This window comes from Branchiostoma lanceolatum, chromosome 9, assembly GCF_035083965.1.
Source record: "Branchiostoma lanceolatum isolate klBraLanc5 chromosome 9, klBraLanc5.hap2, whole genome shotgun sequence".
Lineage (NCBI taxonomy): Eukaryota > Metazoa > Chordata > Leptocardii > Amphioxiformes > Branchiostomatidae > Branchiostoma > Branchiostoma lanceolatum.
In genome coordinates this window covers 1012804-1030556 of record NC_089730.1, presented here as the reverse complement: position 1 = coordinate 1030556, position 17753 = coordinate 1012804, and the positions used below count along the sequence as shown (strand labels likewise).

The following is a 17753-nucleotide window of genomic DNA, read 5'->3' as shown; positions in this document are numbered from 1 at the left end:
GCCACACCAATTTTATTTGTTGGTTCTCAGATTTTTTCGCAAAAGAATTGGAGCGACAGGGAGGGAAAAAAATGAAATAACATTTTTTTGCAAATAGTCTGGGATGATGATAAGAGTTTACATAACATAAAAAATAAGAGGATTATTCAAGTTTCAGCTTTGTATGGCTTATTTCATGCAATGCACCCCTTTCTTTGATCTAGACTTTAATTTCAGTAACAAAATTACCTTTTGCCATGTAATATATGGATTGATATTGAGAAATAGTTTTAATAAATGAAAAAGCATAACTTATGATAAAATGTGATCACTCTTTTTAGGTATGTGCAGGCCTTTATAATCTATTTGGGTGGCTATTGAGTTTTACAACTGAACAGATAAGATTGTAAGTAAGAATTTGAGTGGGAATAGCGATCCATTTTTTTTTCTTTCGAAATGGGAAAAACAGGAGAGGCTATTCCCGAGAAGCAGCAAAAAAATGGTGTAGCCTGACTGGAATTTCATACTTGTGGCATTTAGAAGTTATGTGATGGTGAACATGGTTGAATATAAATTATGCAAATGAGGGCCTAATTTGCAAGATATATATTTCATGGAGATATGAGTTCTCCAAACTCTTATTTTATAATGTTTATTGGGGGTATATGGTTGAGGGAAGTAAATTAATTTGATGATGTACTTATCCTGCTGGAAAGTACAGTCCACTGACTTGAACTGCATCATTTTTCTGGTGTGACTGTTCCAAGCGCCATTTTTGTATGGTAGCGGTTTGAATAAGACATATATGTCTGCCATGTGTATGTTTCCTGCAACAAAGTAGGACTACTTTTGGGGAAATTTAGATGCATTGTACTTGTGGATTTACTACAGTAACTTATGATGGCTGAAAAAAGGTATATCATATGTTTATGCAATTGTATTAAGTTAATGTGTCAGGCACCTAACTTCAAGATATTTTTCTTTCCGCACATCTGCTTTATCAAATTATACGCTCAATTTTTAAGACTACTAGTGCATGCATTCTTTTTCAGTTTCTTGTTTGTTTATCATTTTGCTTCTGTCCAGAACACATTCCCAACTAAAACGAGAAATTCTACATACAATGTATGTAGAGTACATACACCTATGTGTAGTCTACACACACCTATATGTAGATTACACACACCTATGTGTAGACTGCGTAGACTACATACACCTATATGTAGTCTACACATAGGTGTATGTACTCTACACACGACGTATGTACACTACACACGACGTATGTATACTACACACACCTATATGTAGTCTGTATTCTATGTTCATAGACTACATACACCTATATGTACATTACATATGATGTGTGTAGACTACATACACCTATGTGTAGATAGGAATTCGACGTGTGCAGACTGCATGCACTTATTTGCATTCTCCATACAGATTAATGCAATATGTAATTTCTATGGACGTAGACTACTGTATATACATGTATTACATCACCAAGTACTTTAAATTGCCATTTAGTAATAATTACTATGTTGAAGACAATGGAACACAGAACCCTGTTAACCTAGGCCAGATTTGCCAGACATGGAAAGTTGAACATTCGATTACAGTTTCTGACGAGTGACTCAATCGCTTAAGAACTCCCCAAAGGCCACATGTCACCCTGATGTGTTCCCGCCCTTCCTTTTAACAGTTACTGTTTGTTTTCCTGGAGCACAATAATCCAGCAGACATTGCTGGTCACACCTTCCCTCCAGGTGGTGTGGAATATCCCACCCATACCAATAGGTCTAATATGTCTTCAATGAGGAAAAGAAAGGGCTGTTTATGGCTTCTTCACTCCTAATCAAGAGTTTATATCACTAGCAACAGTCAGATGACAAACAAAGAAAGGTAAAGGAAGCTTGACACAATTTTTTATTAATCAAACAAGAAAACAAGACAATAAAATACATGAAGATACCCTCTTCTGTTTCTCACATGCTCATTGTAGTACTGTATAGGCTCCTGGGAGAAGGTTGTGACAGCCATGAGAAGCTGTGAACGTAAAATTTGGCCCAGCCAGTCAACAGTGTTGATTACATGTACGTCTTTTTTCAACCAATGACAAGTAACCCTACCAAACTGCTACATTGACCTAGAAAAGCACTTGGTAATGACGTATATCATGTTCAACTTGAGTTCCTTTGTTGTCTGTCATGTACCTTGTTTGCAATAGATGTCTTTTACCATGCTACGTTATTCTAGAAACGAAGGTCCTAATCCCAATCTGGGGCAAGGTGGAGGTCCAGGCAAAACTTGGAAAATGTCACGGAAATAAGGACATTTTCCAGGGGATCGTACTACAGCTAGGCCAATATACAAAAGCCATTGTCGTTCACGCCTTCTTTCAATCATAGCATGTCGATTGTGTTCCCTTCCACGGCTACAGAATATTCTCCAAAGATACAAAAATTGGTGTATTCCCGCCATTTTGAAGTTGTTGTATAGAGGCCATGCCGAATCTTTGACCTCAACATATAACCTATAACGAGAAACGCAGCGTGCTTCCATCGTACTCGGGTGACGGTGTACTTTAATCCACTTGGCGAAAAGCAGTATGAACGCAAAAATCAATTGTGATCGAATCGATTCAATCGCGATTATACTTACTTTTTGAGTGTGAACAGGGTCTTCATTTTCTGTTCTGCAACATTATTGACAACCTGATAAAGATTTTGTAAATTTGACATTTTTGTCTGTCAGAACACCAGTGTCAGAAGGAAAGACACTGAATGGAGCCTTCAAGTTGGTAATGTGTAATATATCATGAGTTGGGTGATGGGCTATAGGTCTTTAGGAGTGAGGGGACAGATGACAATTCTACAGATTTAAATACATTTAGGTGGAAGAAACGACTACTACTACTAGACTCTTTCTCATTGCATTGTAGTTTTTGGAACTTCATGTGAAAAATAGCTCACGATTGAGTAGTTTTAACTGGATTGCTATACATGTACTTGTTTTAATTCAAACGCAAGTTCACTTACAGCTAGATGTGCAATACTTAATTGTGACAGCCTTCAGTTGGTCATCCTGAGTTACATACCAGGCTGCTGCAGCTGTTGCCACAGGAAGGGCAGTTATACTATCATACAGAACTGATACAGACTCTGCATGATGATTGTGACTGCATTGATTAAACAGTGTAATATTTGGGCATGTGAAAGGAATACGGATTTGTCCAAACATTATTTTAGTTTCAAATCTGAAAGACACTCTGCCCTGTGGTTGAATTCTGCAAGTCTAACTGGAAGGAAGAAGCACTACCAGGAGGCTGCATGTGCATGTATGACAAATTTCATTTGTCTCAATTATATGCTAGATTACAGTGTGTACCTTGCTAATCCTTTGGAGGCCCTCTCACCCCAGTTTGTTATGATAAGGCAATCCCACCAGGCCCTCTGGACTGGCTGACAGGAGATACTAGTGGCCACATGTAGACCAGTTACACATGCTGTTAGAGGACACTTTTTTAATTGGATAAGGTCAGGCATGACAGGTCAGGACTACAATCACAGGAGTCAGTATAGAAATCTAGCATCCATGTCATTTATCTACAAGAACTAGCATACTAACATTTTATATGTACTGTAGTTGATCAAAGACTTCTCATGAAACCGCAGATTACTGGACAGGTCCAGGACTTGGGACATTTGTGATGTACTACTGACAGCATGACTATGTATATATATATGTACATAATTTTTATATATTTGCACAGTAAACTGTTAACAAGTTTCTTTCAAAGCATAGAAAACATCTTGAATGTAGATAGGGTATGTAGAGAGAACTGATCTATTGGCAGTCATCTATTTTTTAAATCTTATGCCATGATTAAAGATTTAATGTAAGGAAAGAAGGGTAGAAAACTATATTGAAAAATAAATGTATCATGGGAGGGCTTGAACCTTCATCCTATCACCCCAACCTGCTCCTGCCACTTGTTTTTTTTTTCATTACAATTTGTACATGTGCATCATCTGATCTGCCTAAAACACACCATGTTTTCAAAGTAATTCTGAGGGACTGAAAACAACAGTACTGATTCTAGCCTGAGAGTGAGATAACATCTGGTTGACCTTTTGGTCACCTTTCCCTTGCCAGGGACATTCTGGACCAAGTGGCTTATCCCTTGTGGGTAACGTTACATGTACAATGTAGTGTACAGATGGTGCCCAGATATCAGAAATCAGAGTGGAGAACTAAGGAGTTACTTAAAGTTTGTATTTTTTAGGTTAGGTTGTAACAGTGGGGATCAGGATCAACCTCCACTAAACTGACCAGTATAACCAGCCTTTTAGCCTAATCAATGGTTGGGCCACACCAATGTATTTTCTTGGTTAACGGATTAAAAAAGTTGTTGAAAAAAATGCTAGATTGGAAAAACAACATGAAAACAGAATCTCAGAGGAATGTTTTTCTTTGGTGCAAACAGTTTCAGGGTGTGAACAGGGTCTGAGGTGCAAGTTTTTACCCCAGCCTTCTGTTTTCATCATTTTTTTTGGCAAAATGTTTTTTTTTTTTACATGAAAATCCGTTAACCAATGAATTAAATTGCTGTGGCCTTAGAGCCTTAAATTCCAGGAGCAGCGTACTCGCCCCTTTGGGTTTTTACAAGGTCTTAATTCCCTATACCCTTTCAAGCCAAGCTGTATTTGTGCATCAGCAAGCAATGATAAGTCTTACTAGGAACATTTTGGATTGACTTTTCCTTGTTTCTTTGCTACCTTCCGAGTGCTACATGTATAACAGTGGGGGTTCAAGCGCCTCCAACTGACCAGTCTAACTGGTCGCGACCTTTTAGCCTGATGGTTAAGGCGTGCGTGCCTGTGATCTGGGCTGCCAGTTTCGGCGTGGGTTCGGATCTCGGTTGGGATCACTTGTTTCTACTCGTTCCTTTGATTTGTTTCACTCAGTTCCCACACGGACCCTGTGAGCCTGGCAAACGTGTGCCACACAGGGATATGGAACTCGAGACTCGGGACGAGTCTAGAATGAAAAGGGGGAGTAGTGTAACAGTGGGGGTTCAAGCGCCTCCAACTGACCAGTCTAACTGGTCGCGACCTTTTAGCCTAGTGGTTAAGGTGTGCTTGCCTGTGATCTGGGCTGCCAGTTTCGGTGTGGGTTCGAATCTCGGTTGGGATCACTTGTTTCTACTCGCTCCTTTGATTTGTTTCACATGTACATGTATGTAGCCAGTTGAAAAGTAGAATGACCATTGACCAATCTTACACAGTAACTGGCATGTTGACACAAAGTTCTCTTTCTCTCACTGCACAGGTAATTAAAAGGAGGGCGGGATTCCATCAATTTGATTTTCAGCTTTTTTCACAAGCCAAATTCTGCCTTTCATCTAGAAACATCCCTCTCCTTGGCCATAGCTTGCCCAGACAAACTGAAAGCGCATTAAATATCTCTCTAAGTCTATTGTATTCCTGTGACCTATACTTAGGGTTAGAGTAGGCTTGATAGTGGGTGCAGTGTGAGTGTATTGTCAACTTTGGGAATCAAACAGAACTGAAGGGAAATGGGAAGCTTCACCGTTGCTAGAGAATTAACCGAGGAGGGGGAGGAAGAGTTATGCACACAGCAGATGTTCTCACAATCAGTAGCAGACTGAAAACTTTGTTAGATAAGTTTGTTGAAGGCCTATAAGGTGGATGCCAGGGCTGCTACTCCTCTGACATTTATATGAGATACATGTACATGTAGAAGAAAAAAGTGGGGACATAGCAATACTCAAATTAGGCCCTGTTCATTATTCAAAATGTAAAATGGTTCGCCCCGTTTATGATTCAAAAAGTAAAAAAGCTCAAACTGTTTCGGCAAAATATATCAAAATATTTGTGAACATGAATGCTCCGAAACCGTTTCGTTCCGTTTTATTGACCACCAACTCGAGTTCTAACTGGTCATCTAAGGAAACCCCCGGAGTCCTGATATTCTGGGAAATCAGGAGATCCAGAGGAAACTTGATGGTGTATATCAGAACCAGAAGGTGTACAAAGACATTTCAAAGGCCATGAGGGAACGCAGCTTCAACAACCATTCAGTGCCAATAGAAGACAACTATCATACAACTCTTGGTTAGCACAGAAAAGTGAAAGTTTTAAGCTGTCGATTGGATGTTTCCGCCACGTTTTTGAATCATAAAATCTTGTTACAGTCACCAATTCGAGGCAGCGCAGGATCACAACAGACTGAACACAAAATGTAAACTGTTTCAGATTGGATTTTAGCCAAAACAAATAAAACCGTTTTGATTTTTTATCATTAACGGGGCCTTAGTGTTATGAGTCCTTTTGCATACAATCCCTGCACTAAGTTTCCCTCAAATATGGAAAAGGATCTAGCGCTATCCTCTATGAATCAGCTGTATTTGTTGTAAAAGTATTTAGGATGGAAATTGTCTGGAAAAGACAGGAAAGCTTTACTCACAACAAGAGTACAGCAATTTTTTGTAGGGTCAACTCGGAGTAGACAAATCGTAAAAAAAAGTGCAATATCTGCAAAACATACTAATTTAAACTTTTGAAAAAAACACAGCTTGAACCAACCCCTCACATCTGTTTGGAGATTACCAGGGGCTCTCTGTGAAACTGCCTTTTCCAGAAACTTGCTCTCAAGCTAGGGCTACCATCTGGTGGGCAGTGGCAGCCACAGTTCAAGCATGACCAATCAGAAACAGCCAAATGCCTCAGACCTCAGTACATGCCTGGCAGCATGTATATGATGGCATATGCTTTATAGTAATAGCTTAAACGGTACAGAAATCTTTCTATAGTGCAATTTCTTCTGACATGGCTAAATTTTGCAAATTGGACATTAAAAAAAAAGGATCATTATTCTGATGTTTTCAATATGACTGGATCACAGGGGATTCCAATGGAAGGCCATGCAGAAAGAAGATACTGCTTGACCCCTTGCCCCCTGGCACAGACTGGTAGTGTACATGTATGTGCAAGTTCCCTTGAGGTTTGTGGAAAAAGCCAGCACACACTGGACACATACCAGCCTGTATGTGGATGCACCTCTGAATGCTTTTGAGTTTTAAAGAACCCTTTTACCTTTATAAAGCATTTAAAACTCATTGGATAAAATGATTTTTGCTGAACAATTAATCTAAATGTTAAGATGACTGAATGGGGAGTCACTTAAAATGAGACTAATACACAAATACTCATGTACAAATCAAGCTAGAAAGATTGGAAATGGTAAACAACAGTCGTAGTGAGTGTGAAATGTTAAAGTTAAAGACATTGGGACTTGGAGCTACAATTGAGGCATAAACTTAATATAATGAATGAAGATGCCAATGGATAGTTTTTCTCACCCTATTTCTAAGGCAGTATTGTGTAGTAAGTCAGCAGAACATCACAACTGTCCCAAGTCCTGTTCACAGTTTCATGGAAAGTCTATGACCAACTGCACATGTAAGAGGTTATAGAGAAATGATGTGGATGCTGAGAAATCTCAGGCCACTGCAGTCCTGATTACCACTGCGTGAAAGCTCAGGTTTCCGGTTCTTTCCGAGTCTGCGCACGTCCGTTAAAACCGAGGCGGGCAGGAAGTGTGAAGAGTTTTCCGGGTCCGGCGTGTGCCTACCGGGAAAATTCTGCGTTTTCATGCACAGTTAGCTGTGCGTTGATTCCCAGGCCGTTGCACACTCGCGTGTGACCCTGCCGGGTAGATAACAATAAGCTTTAGCTCACGCATTATATGCCACGGTGTGTGAACTACACGGAACTGTGATAGGCAAATGATCTTTATTTGCTGTGACTTTGTGTTCGACACTTAACAAAAATCATTAATAAATTTAGGACTGTAAAGGACTAAATAAATATCTGTTGGGTAGTAGTAGGATTGAAAATAATATTACCGAATGCGAATGATATTATGACGGTTTAGATCGCTGGGATCCAGACTGTTATCGCGCCCTTTCAGTCGGCGGCCCAGAGCTCTAAGCCCGCCGATAGAAATTGTATTACCGCACCGAGAGTTGACCGGTCCTTGCGGGTAAAAGGCACGGTCCACTCCCCGGGCTACAACTCTCCGTAGTGTTAATTTAGATCCGGCGGGCTGACAGTCTCGGAACGCCGAAGAGACTCGCTAGCAGCCCGGTCCCTAGTCGGGTTTCTCCAGGGTAGGAGAGTTAGGGGCGCACCAGACAAGCTATTTTGTACGTACGTGGAGGCCCTGGCAATAGTATGGGTTTCAGATAGCCTGGATACCAGACCTTTCGCGCGATGCGATGATAAGCCCTTCTGGGCGGGGAAGACCTAGTAGTAGGGATAGAGTTGGCACCCGGGAGCGCTTGGCAGCCGAACTCTGATTTCTATCGCGCTAGCGATAATTAGTGGGTTGTGTGCTATCTGTGGCGGCGGCGCGAGTTGCTTCCCCGGCCGAAGGATTAGCGCCAGGAGTGCGGTGGTCTGGCACCCAGGCTAGGTTTCAGAGTACTCTAAAAGTTGCATGGATAACCAAGGATATTCTTGTGGTAACATATATGGTGTACCAAGGAGGTTTTCCTGGTATCTTGTCTCTACGTGTCGGCTTAGGTGTGTTTTACTGGACCCAGTGTGCTATATTGAACCGTTCTGATAGCTCGTCTCCTTAGCTTTTTCGCCGCCATCGTAGCGGGAGCCAACTATACCCCCGAGCGGGCCAATCTGTCTGGGTGGCGGGTACCACTCCCAACGCCGCAGAGACGCCGGGAAGGTCCCGATGATATGGTTTCCAATCGGCGTATGGGAAATGATCATTTCAAATGATTTGAATTATTGTATTTAAAAAGTAAACACGAGTCGTCTGTAAGATACAAGCTGTGCATAATGTTGTAAGATGTGTATTGGAATGTCTTTGCGGCGTCCATATTGATTTTCTGTTTTTGTAAATTTTTCCTGTAAAAAGAAGGAGTTGAAAATACACAGAATACTAGTACTTGTGTTACGTGCTTTTGTTCCTATAGTCCTGTCTAGAGTAGTGTACTTGTGCATGCATGGTAAAAAGAAGGAGCCATGAAACAAAGGAAACATGAAAATGGCGTCGCGTCACCATATGCATCACCCGAGAATTAATTTATTTAAACCCCGTTCACACTAAAAAAAATGGATCGGATTGAATATTCATACGGATAGAACTACTCCGATCGCCAATGACGATGTAACCTATATCTATTTTTATGTATTTATTTATGTAACCTATGTAATTGCCTCATGTGTTGAAACTTGTGAGTGTGGCTTGCAATTATTCTCCAAGCTTGCAATTCATGCTGAATATATAAGGCATTTGGCGTTATTTGAAATACTCAAGAGCAAGTCTAAGACTGTATTAGTGCTACACATTATCAAGGACATTATACACAAGGATGACCGGTTGTTTTGGTGCATAGACATGGTCATAGTGAACTAAGCTTTCAAATGTACCGGGAAGGGGGCAAATCAATTGCAATGGTCTATGTTGCAATGGTCTGTGTTGAAATGATACGAACTTATTTGACTAAATTTTGAGTCGAACAAGTAATTTCTACGTACTATTAACCTGTAAACACGGAAGTTTATTGTTGTACAAGCGTGCATCTGAAATAAACCACTGAATAATTACACAACAAAGACTTGACCAGCGGGCACGTGGTATTTCACAACTCATTGTGTCTTTATTTGTGCAGGGCTCTGACTGTCAGCCAATTGCAATTCACATAGTATATGGTTTGAAAACAACAGCCAATCAACGCCCGTGTCGCTATTTTCAAATCCCTTAGTTGGCACACGTATCCCAGATGAGGACTACTAGTAACTGACTTAGTGTGTGGGCTAGCCTGGAAACCATACCATCGGGCGTTCCGCGTTATCTCTACGGCGCAAGGAGTGTTACCTGCCCGCCATGTGAGAATACCGCGCATGGGGTAATTGTACGGACTTGGATCAATTAGCTCGGTCTACGGAGAGGCATAACTGACAGAAACGGATCGGTGCATAGCAGACTAAACCGTTCGGTAGAGACTGGTAAACAGGCTATGTGTGGATATATGCTCTCCACTCCCTGTCCTCTTTGCCAGGTATAGGCAGCCACGGCGCTGGGAACACTGAGAAGCTCTGGTCGTGTTCCTACATCAACATTGGTAAATCTCGCGACCTGGATCGTCAGCGAGGCAACAGTCTACTAGTTCAAGGATTTTCAAGGACCCAATTAGAACTTGTTGCAAGACTAACTGTGGACGACACTCTTTCAACTGATGCGAGACCAAGCGGGCTAATCTGACTGGGAGTATCTGCGCTTTTATCTGAAGCATGTGGAAGGAAAGGTGCAGTAATGACAGCATCACGGAGACCCGCACTGAGAACTGACTTTCATTTGACCTGAGCGACTGTGGCCGGCGGAGTCGTCAAGATCAAAAAAGGAACACACTCTTTGGCACTTTTGTAGCCGATACATAACCGCAAAATGCAAATAGTGGCATTCGTGGATAACGGAGAAACAACAATGAAAGTTTAATCACCATTTTGTACCAATAAAAGCATCTTTTCACAGGGTTTTGGGCCGGGAAAGTGGAAAGCGCATAAGGGATATTTTTTTTTGGGGGGGGGGCATTTTGGCCGCAGACCAAGCCTGGTCAAACCTTGGATGGTAATTAAATGCTAATTAGGTGATAATATCGCTAAATTATGCAGCTACCGGCGGCAATCATGTTCACTGGACAGGACGTGTGTATGAATTTCCCTCTAGCTGCACGGGTAATTACATGTAAATGATAATTAGGTGATAATTGTCGCTAAATTATGCAGATACCGGCAGCAAAGCGTTCACTGGGCAGGACATGTGTATGAGTTTCCCTCTAGCTGCACGAGAATTAACAGGGCGCGGACACTTCCTGCGCAGCCTAAGTGGTGCATTCGCGGTAAATCCCGGGTCGGCGCGGGTCCCGTGCAGAAGAGCTGAGCAGGTCGACACGACCTGGAGAGTCACGGAAAACTCGAATTTGCAGGCACGTGGAACACGATTTCCACCCCGCAAATTCGTTATTTCGTACAGTGTACGTAGTCCTGCTGTTTGGAATCCTTTCCTCAGATGTAGTGTAAATAGTGGCACATGTGGGCCTCCTTGTCACAGGCTCATTAGTCATGCCTCCTTATCTTTAGATAAATAGAGGTGGTTCACTGACTGAAACAACAGTTGCAGCTACTGGTACCACTAGTCAGTTGACACTAAATGATTTATCCCATGCGCATGCCTCAGCATGATAGCTATAATAGCCAACTGATAGCTAAAAATGTTGTCCTTACAATCAAATCTTTCCCCTATTCTATTTGATTAATGGTACAATGTACCGTGAATGATGAAACTCCATGCTTCAAACTTTTGGCAAACCTCATTGTTTCAGAAAGTGCGAGGCCCCCTCCTATCTTGTACATTGTACTGCCCATGACTGAACTGCAACCATTTAGGTACAGGCTATGCCCGGACAGAGGTATGTAGAGAAAGAAAGAACATAAAAAAGAGGACAGAGGGAAGAGTAGAGATCACCCGGTGGTTCTAAAGCATCATGTTAGTATTTCCACGAACCGACATGCACCACCTTCCAACCTGGTCATGCGTCGCTTCAGCAGGGGGCATGACGGTTCCTCTGTGTAAAGAGAAACTGACTTGATGGTAGTAATAGGGTCAAATGCTAATAACATGCTAATAAGCCCGCAGTAGTAGCAATAGAAACATGTTTTTCCTCATTCTGAATCATTTGTGCCATTGTTATTGAATGTCGTTGCATGCTGCAAGTGCAATGGCCTGCCACCAGTGACTGTTTCTTTGGTGTTCTATGCCGGGCGAAGACAAATGCCGGGTTCAAACCTGGGCATTGCCTGTCCCTGTATATTTGCCTCATCCCCCTTCTTTGTTGGACATGTACGCTGCGTCTCCTAAGCAGGAAAAATGCGGGTAGCAAGATTTGAATATATGAACACTTAGCGGCTCTTCTCCTGTTATTTCAACTGTAAATGGCTACTGTGATATCCTGCTACTGTAATATCCTGCGCCAATGGTGGCCTGCTGCGGTTCCGCCCGTGTATCTAAAACTCTAAAGACATCCGTCGCATGACAGTATACCGTCACCAGCTTAAAGCAGGCCTTTTAAACATGGCAAAGTCTAAATTTGAAATTTGTTCCTCGATCAGTCTTTGAGCCAAGACATGAGTCTAAGTGGGTGTTTATCTAGTCTCTTCCAGACTAACTACGCCAGGGTTTCACTTGAAATGTGATCTTACGGACTGACTCTACTGGCTGATTATTCCTTTTTCTGCCGAATTCTACGATTCATGCGCCCGTAAGAGGGCCTGGTGGAGACTAATGTTTATCTATCATAAGGCCACAACAATTTTGTTTTTTGCTTCTCTGACAACAAAGAAACACAGGTGATGGGGCGAAAAATAATGAAATTAGAAATTGTTTTTAAAAATACGGGGTCAAGCTACAGGCTTACATAACATGAAGAACAAGAGAGAATTATTCAGTTTTCAGCTTTTCATGGCACATTTGCTGCAATGTGAATCCCTTCCTATATTTCTAGTACTACAATAATTTTTGATGTTCACTACTGACTTTGCCAATATAATTACTCCCTTTTCTTTAGTAAACAGAAAAAAGGATTGAAATACACTTTCTTGCATAATGACTGAAAAATTACAATGGAGTATTGTTGATCCAATCTAAACATACTTTTTATGATGCGGTCACAAAAGTCATGCATTTATCATTGACATAGTGGTAAAATCTGTCTTTGCAAAAAAAAGTCAGTATCATTTAATTGATCAAAAAAACAAAAATGATGTAGTCTCAATCCCCAAAGGTTCCCCCGGCCAGCAGATATCAACAAATTATCTCAGTTCACTTGGATTGTGCAACACTTTAAAATACTTTTTTTTCAATACCCTATCCCATCCAATCTGCAGTCGATGATCAATAAGTTGGCTGGCGACAAGTGGCTGATGTTAAAAACGGGTTTCCGTGCACAACGACCATCGAAATCCATCAAAATCTTATGCTGATTGAGCAAACAGTAAAGTGTTTTCGTTTATGTCAACTTTGTTGAAATTGTTGAAAAAATGTGGAGTTATATGTAAATTTTGAGTATCACACCATGGTTGACATCACAGTCGCATGTTTTTCCTGCTTCTTTCAAAATCAGTAATTACCAATACTGTCTCTAAATCATAGAATAGTTGACAGTGACCTGCTAGCTCTGAAAGTTACATATTCAAGTCAGCAGCTGGATACATACACAATGTCATGTACATTCTAGGTATACTCCTGTAGACCCTATCTAGGACTTTGCAATGATGCATAAAGACCCAATTCGCCTACATTGTAGATTGTATAGTCCCTGTGGAGGTGTGGACCCTGTGCAGGTCTGGGTGGACATACATTGTTTATGTCTGGATAGACAAATGAGATAGGAATTCTTGTTTTTAGTTGAGATATGTGTTCAGTGAATGTTTTTTTGTCATTGACAATGTTACGTGTGGAAGTAAGTAGTTTAGCCTTTCAACTATGAAATACTTTTTACATTAAACCTTTGATAAGTTTGAATTCATTCATTCATTCATTCAATCAGTCTAGTTTGATCAGATTTTGTAACCTGCTATCAATGACAGATACCAGACATACAGCTTGGCCATCGTTTAGGGGTTGTTCCCACTTTTGGGTTAACAGACAAGTTATCTTAGCTTCTGACATGTTCAAATATAAGCATATACTCATGCAGGCAGCAATCATGGCAGAAGGAAGTGTTTGTGTTCTTTGCGAAAGTTTTTTCGCAGTGTCTGGATACAATACAATGTAAATCCCTTTGAAATTATGGCTAACAGAATTAAGGAAATAGCATTAAAGGTTTTCACATTTCCCCCCAGAATTCTTGTGCATTCAGTACTTGAGCCACTCATCACAAGTTGTAATCAAAAGTTTGGCAGATGTGGTCCAGGTTAACAGGGTTCTGGGTTCTATTGTTTTCATAATGGTAATTATTCCGAAATGGCAATTTAAAGTACTTTGTGATGTAATATACATGTAACGTTGGGTAACATAAATTCGGGATTTTTCTGATGATGATTGACTGAAATCAATCTAGCAGAACAATAAACCATCTTTTTTTTCTATTATTCTGTCAGTATCATGTACTATCTTTGCACTAATCATATATATGGTAGATTTTGTCTCTAGTCGTGCTGACACCATAATATTTCAACTTGAAACTACCGTCCGCCGCACGCACAATGACGGTGCTGTTGGACAGGTGTGAACATTAATTCGGGAGAGAAGATTCGTCTTGAATATCTTACCTCTAATTACATTTTATACAGCAGCTATTCGTTCCATCCTTGGCTTGAGGAGAGTGCTATGGATATAGACGTGTCCAAGTAAAAAAATACACGAAAAAACTGCCGTACCGCACACATCAGGCCTACGGGAACAACCCGTGTGTTGAGTCGGTAGCTATAGAACGTCAAAGTCGACATCCACCGTCATGACAACGTGTACATTATTCATGGAAAGTTAGCCGGATGCCGTAGCATTGATAATACGACTATGTCCATATATTCCTTGTTTTGTTAGGAGCAAACTTTGAGGAAAATATCGTCCTCAGTCCACAATCACACGCAACATTTAGACCAAAAACTGTTCCTCACAAATCTTTGTCGTCCGCTTGACAACAGGATTCTGGGTAATGATATGGCGGTGGGAAAATACACGTGCCGTAGGTTGTAGCAACAAAGAGGGGTTTTGATGATTGATCACACTTAGAGTCCAATTGCAGGTCAGCAATTTTAAGAAAATAAGTTGTCTTGTAAATGATTGTGTTTAGCAGGAAGCGGATGTGACATTTGTCTTATAAACCAGCCGACAACGATGTAGTGTGATTCCCCCACGAAGCCCTCAGACTGTTCCAATAAGGGACGGAGAGTTTTTGTCCTCGTCGCCTTCTAATGCATACTTATCAAAGCTTTTCAGACAGTGTTCTGAATACGTTAGTCTGTCAAGTTTGCATTTCTACCGGTATTACTGATGTTGCATCTAGCACATATCCCTAAATACACCGTTTTGGAAAAATCCCGAATTTAAGTACCCCACGAATTTATGTTACCCAACGTTATAGTCTACGTCCATAGAAATTACATATTGCATTAATCTGTATGGAGAATGCAAATAAGTGCATGCAGTCTGCACACGTCAAATTCCTATCTACACATAGGTGTATGTAGTCTACACACATCATATGTAATGTACATATAGGTGTATGTAGTCTATGAACATAGAATACAGACTACATATAGGTGTGTGTAGTATACATACGTCGTGTGTAGTGTACATACGTCGTGTGTAGAGTACATACACCTATGTGTAGACTACATATAGGTGTATGTAGTCTACGCAGTCTACACATAGGCGTGTGTAATCTACACATAGGTGTGTGTAGACTACATATATGTGTATGTAGTCTACATACATCGTATGTAGAATTTCTCGTTTTAGTTGGGAATGTGTTCCAGGCAACTTCTAGAAATGGAACGACAGTAAAGATGTAAAATGTTCTACACATGCATGTAACTTTACATGTTTTATTTAGACTTGATTTCTATTTTTTCCAGGAAACATGGAATAACATATTTCAACCCACAGCTTCCAGTGTGGAATTTGCGTTATCTGCCTCTGGAGAATGAAGCCAAGGCCAACTGTACAGTTCTCCTTGCTGTCATCACAGGAGAGACAAGAGGTCTAGCCTCCATGGTAGAGGTACATGGCCATATTGTATCATCCTGTGAATAGATATATCATCATCATCATCATCATAATCTTTGCTGCTTAGATGTAGATAGATAATATACATGTATATAAAACATTAAAAAACAACTTCGTAACTAGAAAGGCAACATTTGCACGAGCAAATACAACATGTATCACCCATTTCCCTCCCCATGCAATAAGTGACTGTTCTAATGCAAAAATGGAGCATTCCAAAATAATGTTAAACTATCATAAAGTAAGACCATGTAATGACAATTGTAAATATCAACGCCATCCAGACTAACATTTGTTGTATGTCTGCAATGTTGGTATTTGAATAAAGAATTTAATTGAAGACCAGTCAGAAATGGATCTAATTTGAAACCCTATGCATGGATGGGCTCTTCCAGGCACACATTCGTACTGGACCATTCAAAAAACACCTCCACCAAAAAACCTGGACCTTTTTAATAATCAACCAAGCCCAAAATTGAATCTTTAGAAATGTCCCCCTCATTCAAGAATGGACTCTTCCAGCGGTGTATGGATCAACACGTATCATGCAAATTTCAGAATGTAAACTACTACTAGTAATCTTGCTGAAGATCTTGATTTCTTCTGCGAAAGAATTTCCACAATCCGAGGGTCCAGACAATTTTGCATTAGGCAGCGAACAGTTCTTCGGAACCAAGTCAAGTTTTGCAAAAGTTTCACAAATTTCTGCTAAACGTACCGCAAATTTCTGATGCGTACTTCGTGACCTGTACTGTAACACTGACACATACCACCATTAAAAAAAAATCTTGCTAAAGAAAGGATACACAACCATTTGTAGGGATATGAGCCTTTGCGTACTCTTGGTGTAAGTGAAAATAAGTTATTGCTATATCTATATATGTACACACAGAGAGGAATATAGAGCAATACATTTATGTCGAAAAACACCACCAGAAAAGTTTTGTTAATGAAGGCGTAGATTTTGAGCCTTCTCAATCGCACATAACTTAAGTAGGACACAGCATTAACAACACAAGAACAGGGGCCAGGGGGCAGTGAAGTTGTGCCTGTCTGCACCTGGTAGATTAGTGCTCCTAATTGAATTGACTATTAATTCAACCAATCAGGTCGTGGTTCTGTTAAAGGCGCTCTCTCATTGGCTGACCAAATTAGCCCACCTGGCTATACTAGAAATAAAGATGCGACCATATATGGCAACACCACATATGGTCATATGAGGAAAATAGCCAATATTATCCCCCAAAATACCCCCCCAAAATCTTGAATGTATTTTGAAGTGATGTAGGCCAAAAGTGCGAATGGGGTTATTTGATTATTTGTTCAATGTACCCCCATAGCAAATTTCAGGTCATTTGAATGTAATTCCAGAGCAAACGAGGCACAAATGTACGGTTTTGGTCTAAAATGGCCAAAAATCCTCAATAAAATTTTAAAGGCATTTAATTGGTTCCTCACAATATGGTTCTTGAGGGGTTATCAGAACTTGATGCTGTATAATGCAACTGCTACTTACAAATGTAATCCCTATTCAATGTGAAGTTGCCAATACAAAAAGTTATTACGTATTTGGATTCAGAAAAATATTATAAGCAGAACAAAAACTCTCTATCCTGGACTTGAGTATGCATTTGTAGTTTTTTTGTACATGATTTAGACAAACATTAACTGGGGCGCTCTTAAAACATCTTAGATTGAGCTTAAAAATAACCCTTGCAGTGTGTTACTGAATATACTGGCTGGTCAAATTGTAAATTTATTTTCCACTTGATTTTGGTTAAAAATGGAGTTTTATCTTAATCTATCCTATTGAAACTCATACTTAAGATGTGAAAAAAAATGCCCTCAGAAAAATGTGGTGCTGTTATAAAAATCTAGGTCTGATCTGGAAAATAACGTTTGTAGCATGTGTGTGAATAGTTGTTATTCAAATTTGA

The 17753-nt window shown here is 40.3% G+C and overlaps 1 protein-coding gene across 4 annotated transcripts in view; it reads left to right on the top strand.

The window, feature by feature from the left end:
• The window catches only part of LOC136442591 (uncharacterized), a 77477-nt gene that overhangs the window by 53700 nt on the left and 6024 nt on the right, over positions 1 to 17753 (top strand). For all 4 annotated transcript variants that reach the window (XM_066439539.1, XM_066439537.1, XM_066439538.1 and 1 more), the window contains exon 16: positions 15666 to 15810. In XM_066439539.1, the coding sequence (XP_066295636.1) occupies positions 15666 to 15810 (145 nt within the window). The remainder of the gene's footprint in view (positions 1 to 15665; positions 15811 to 17753) is intronic.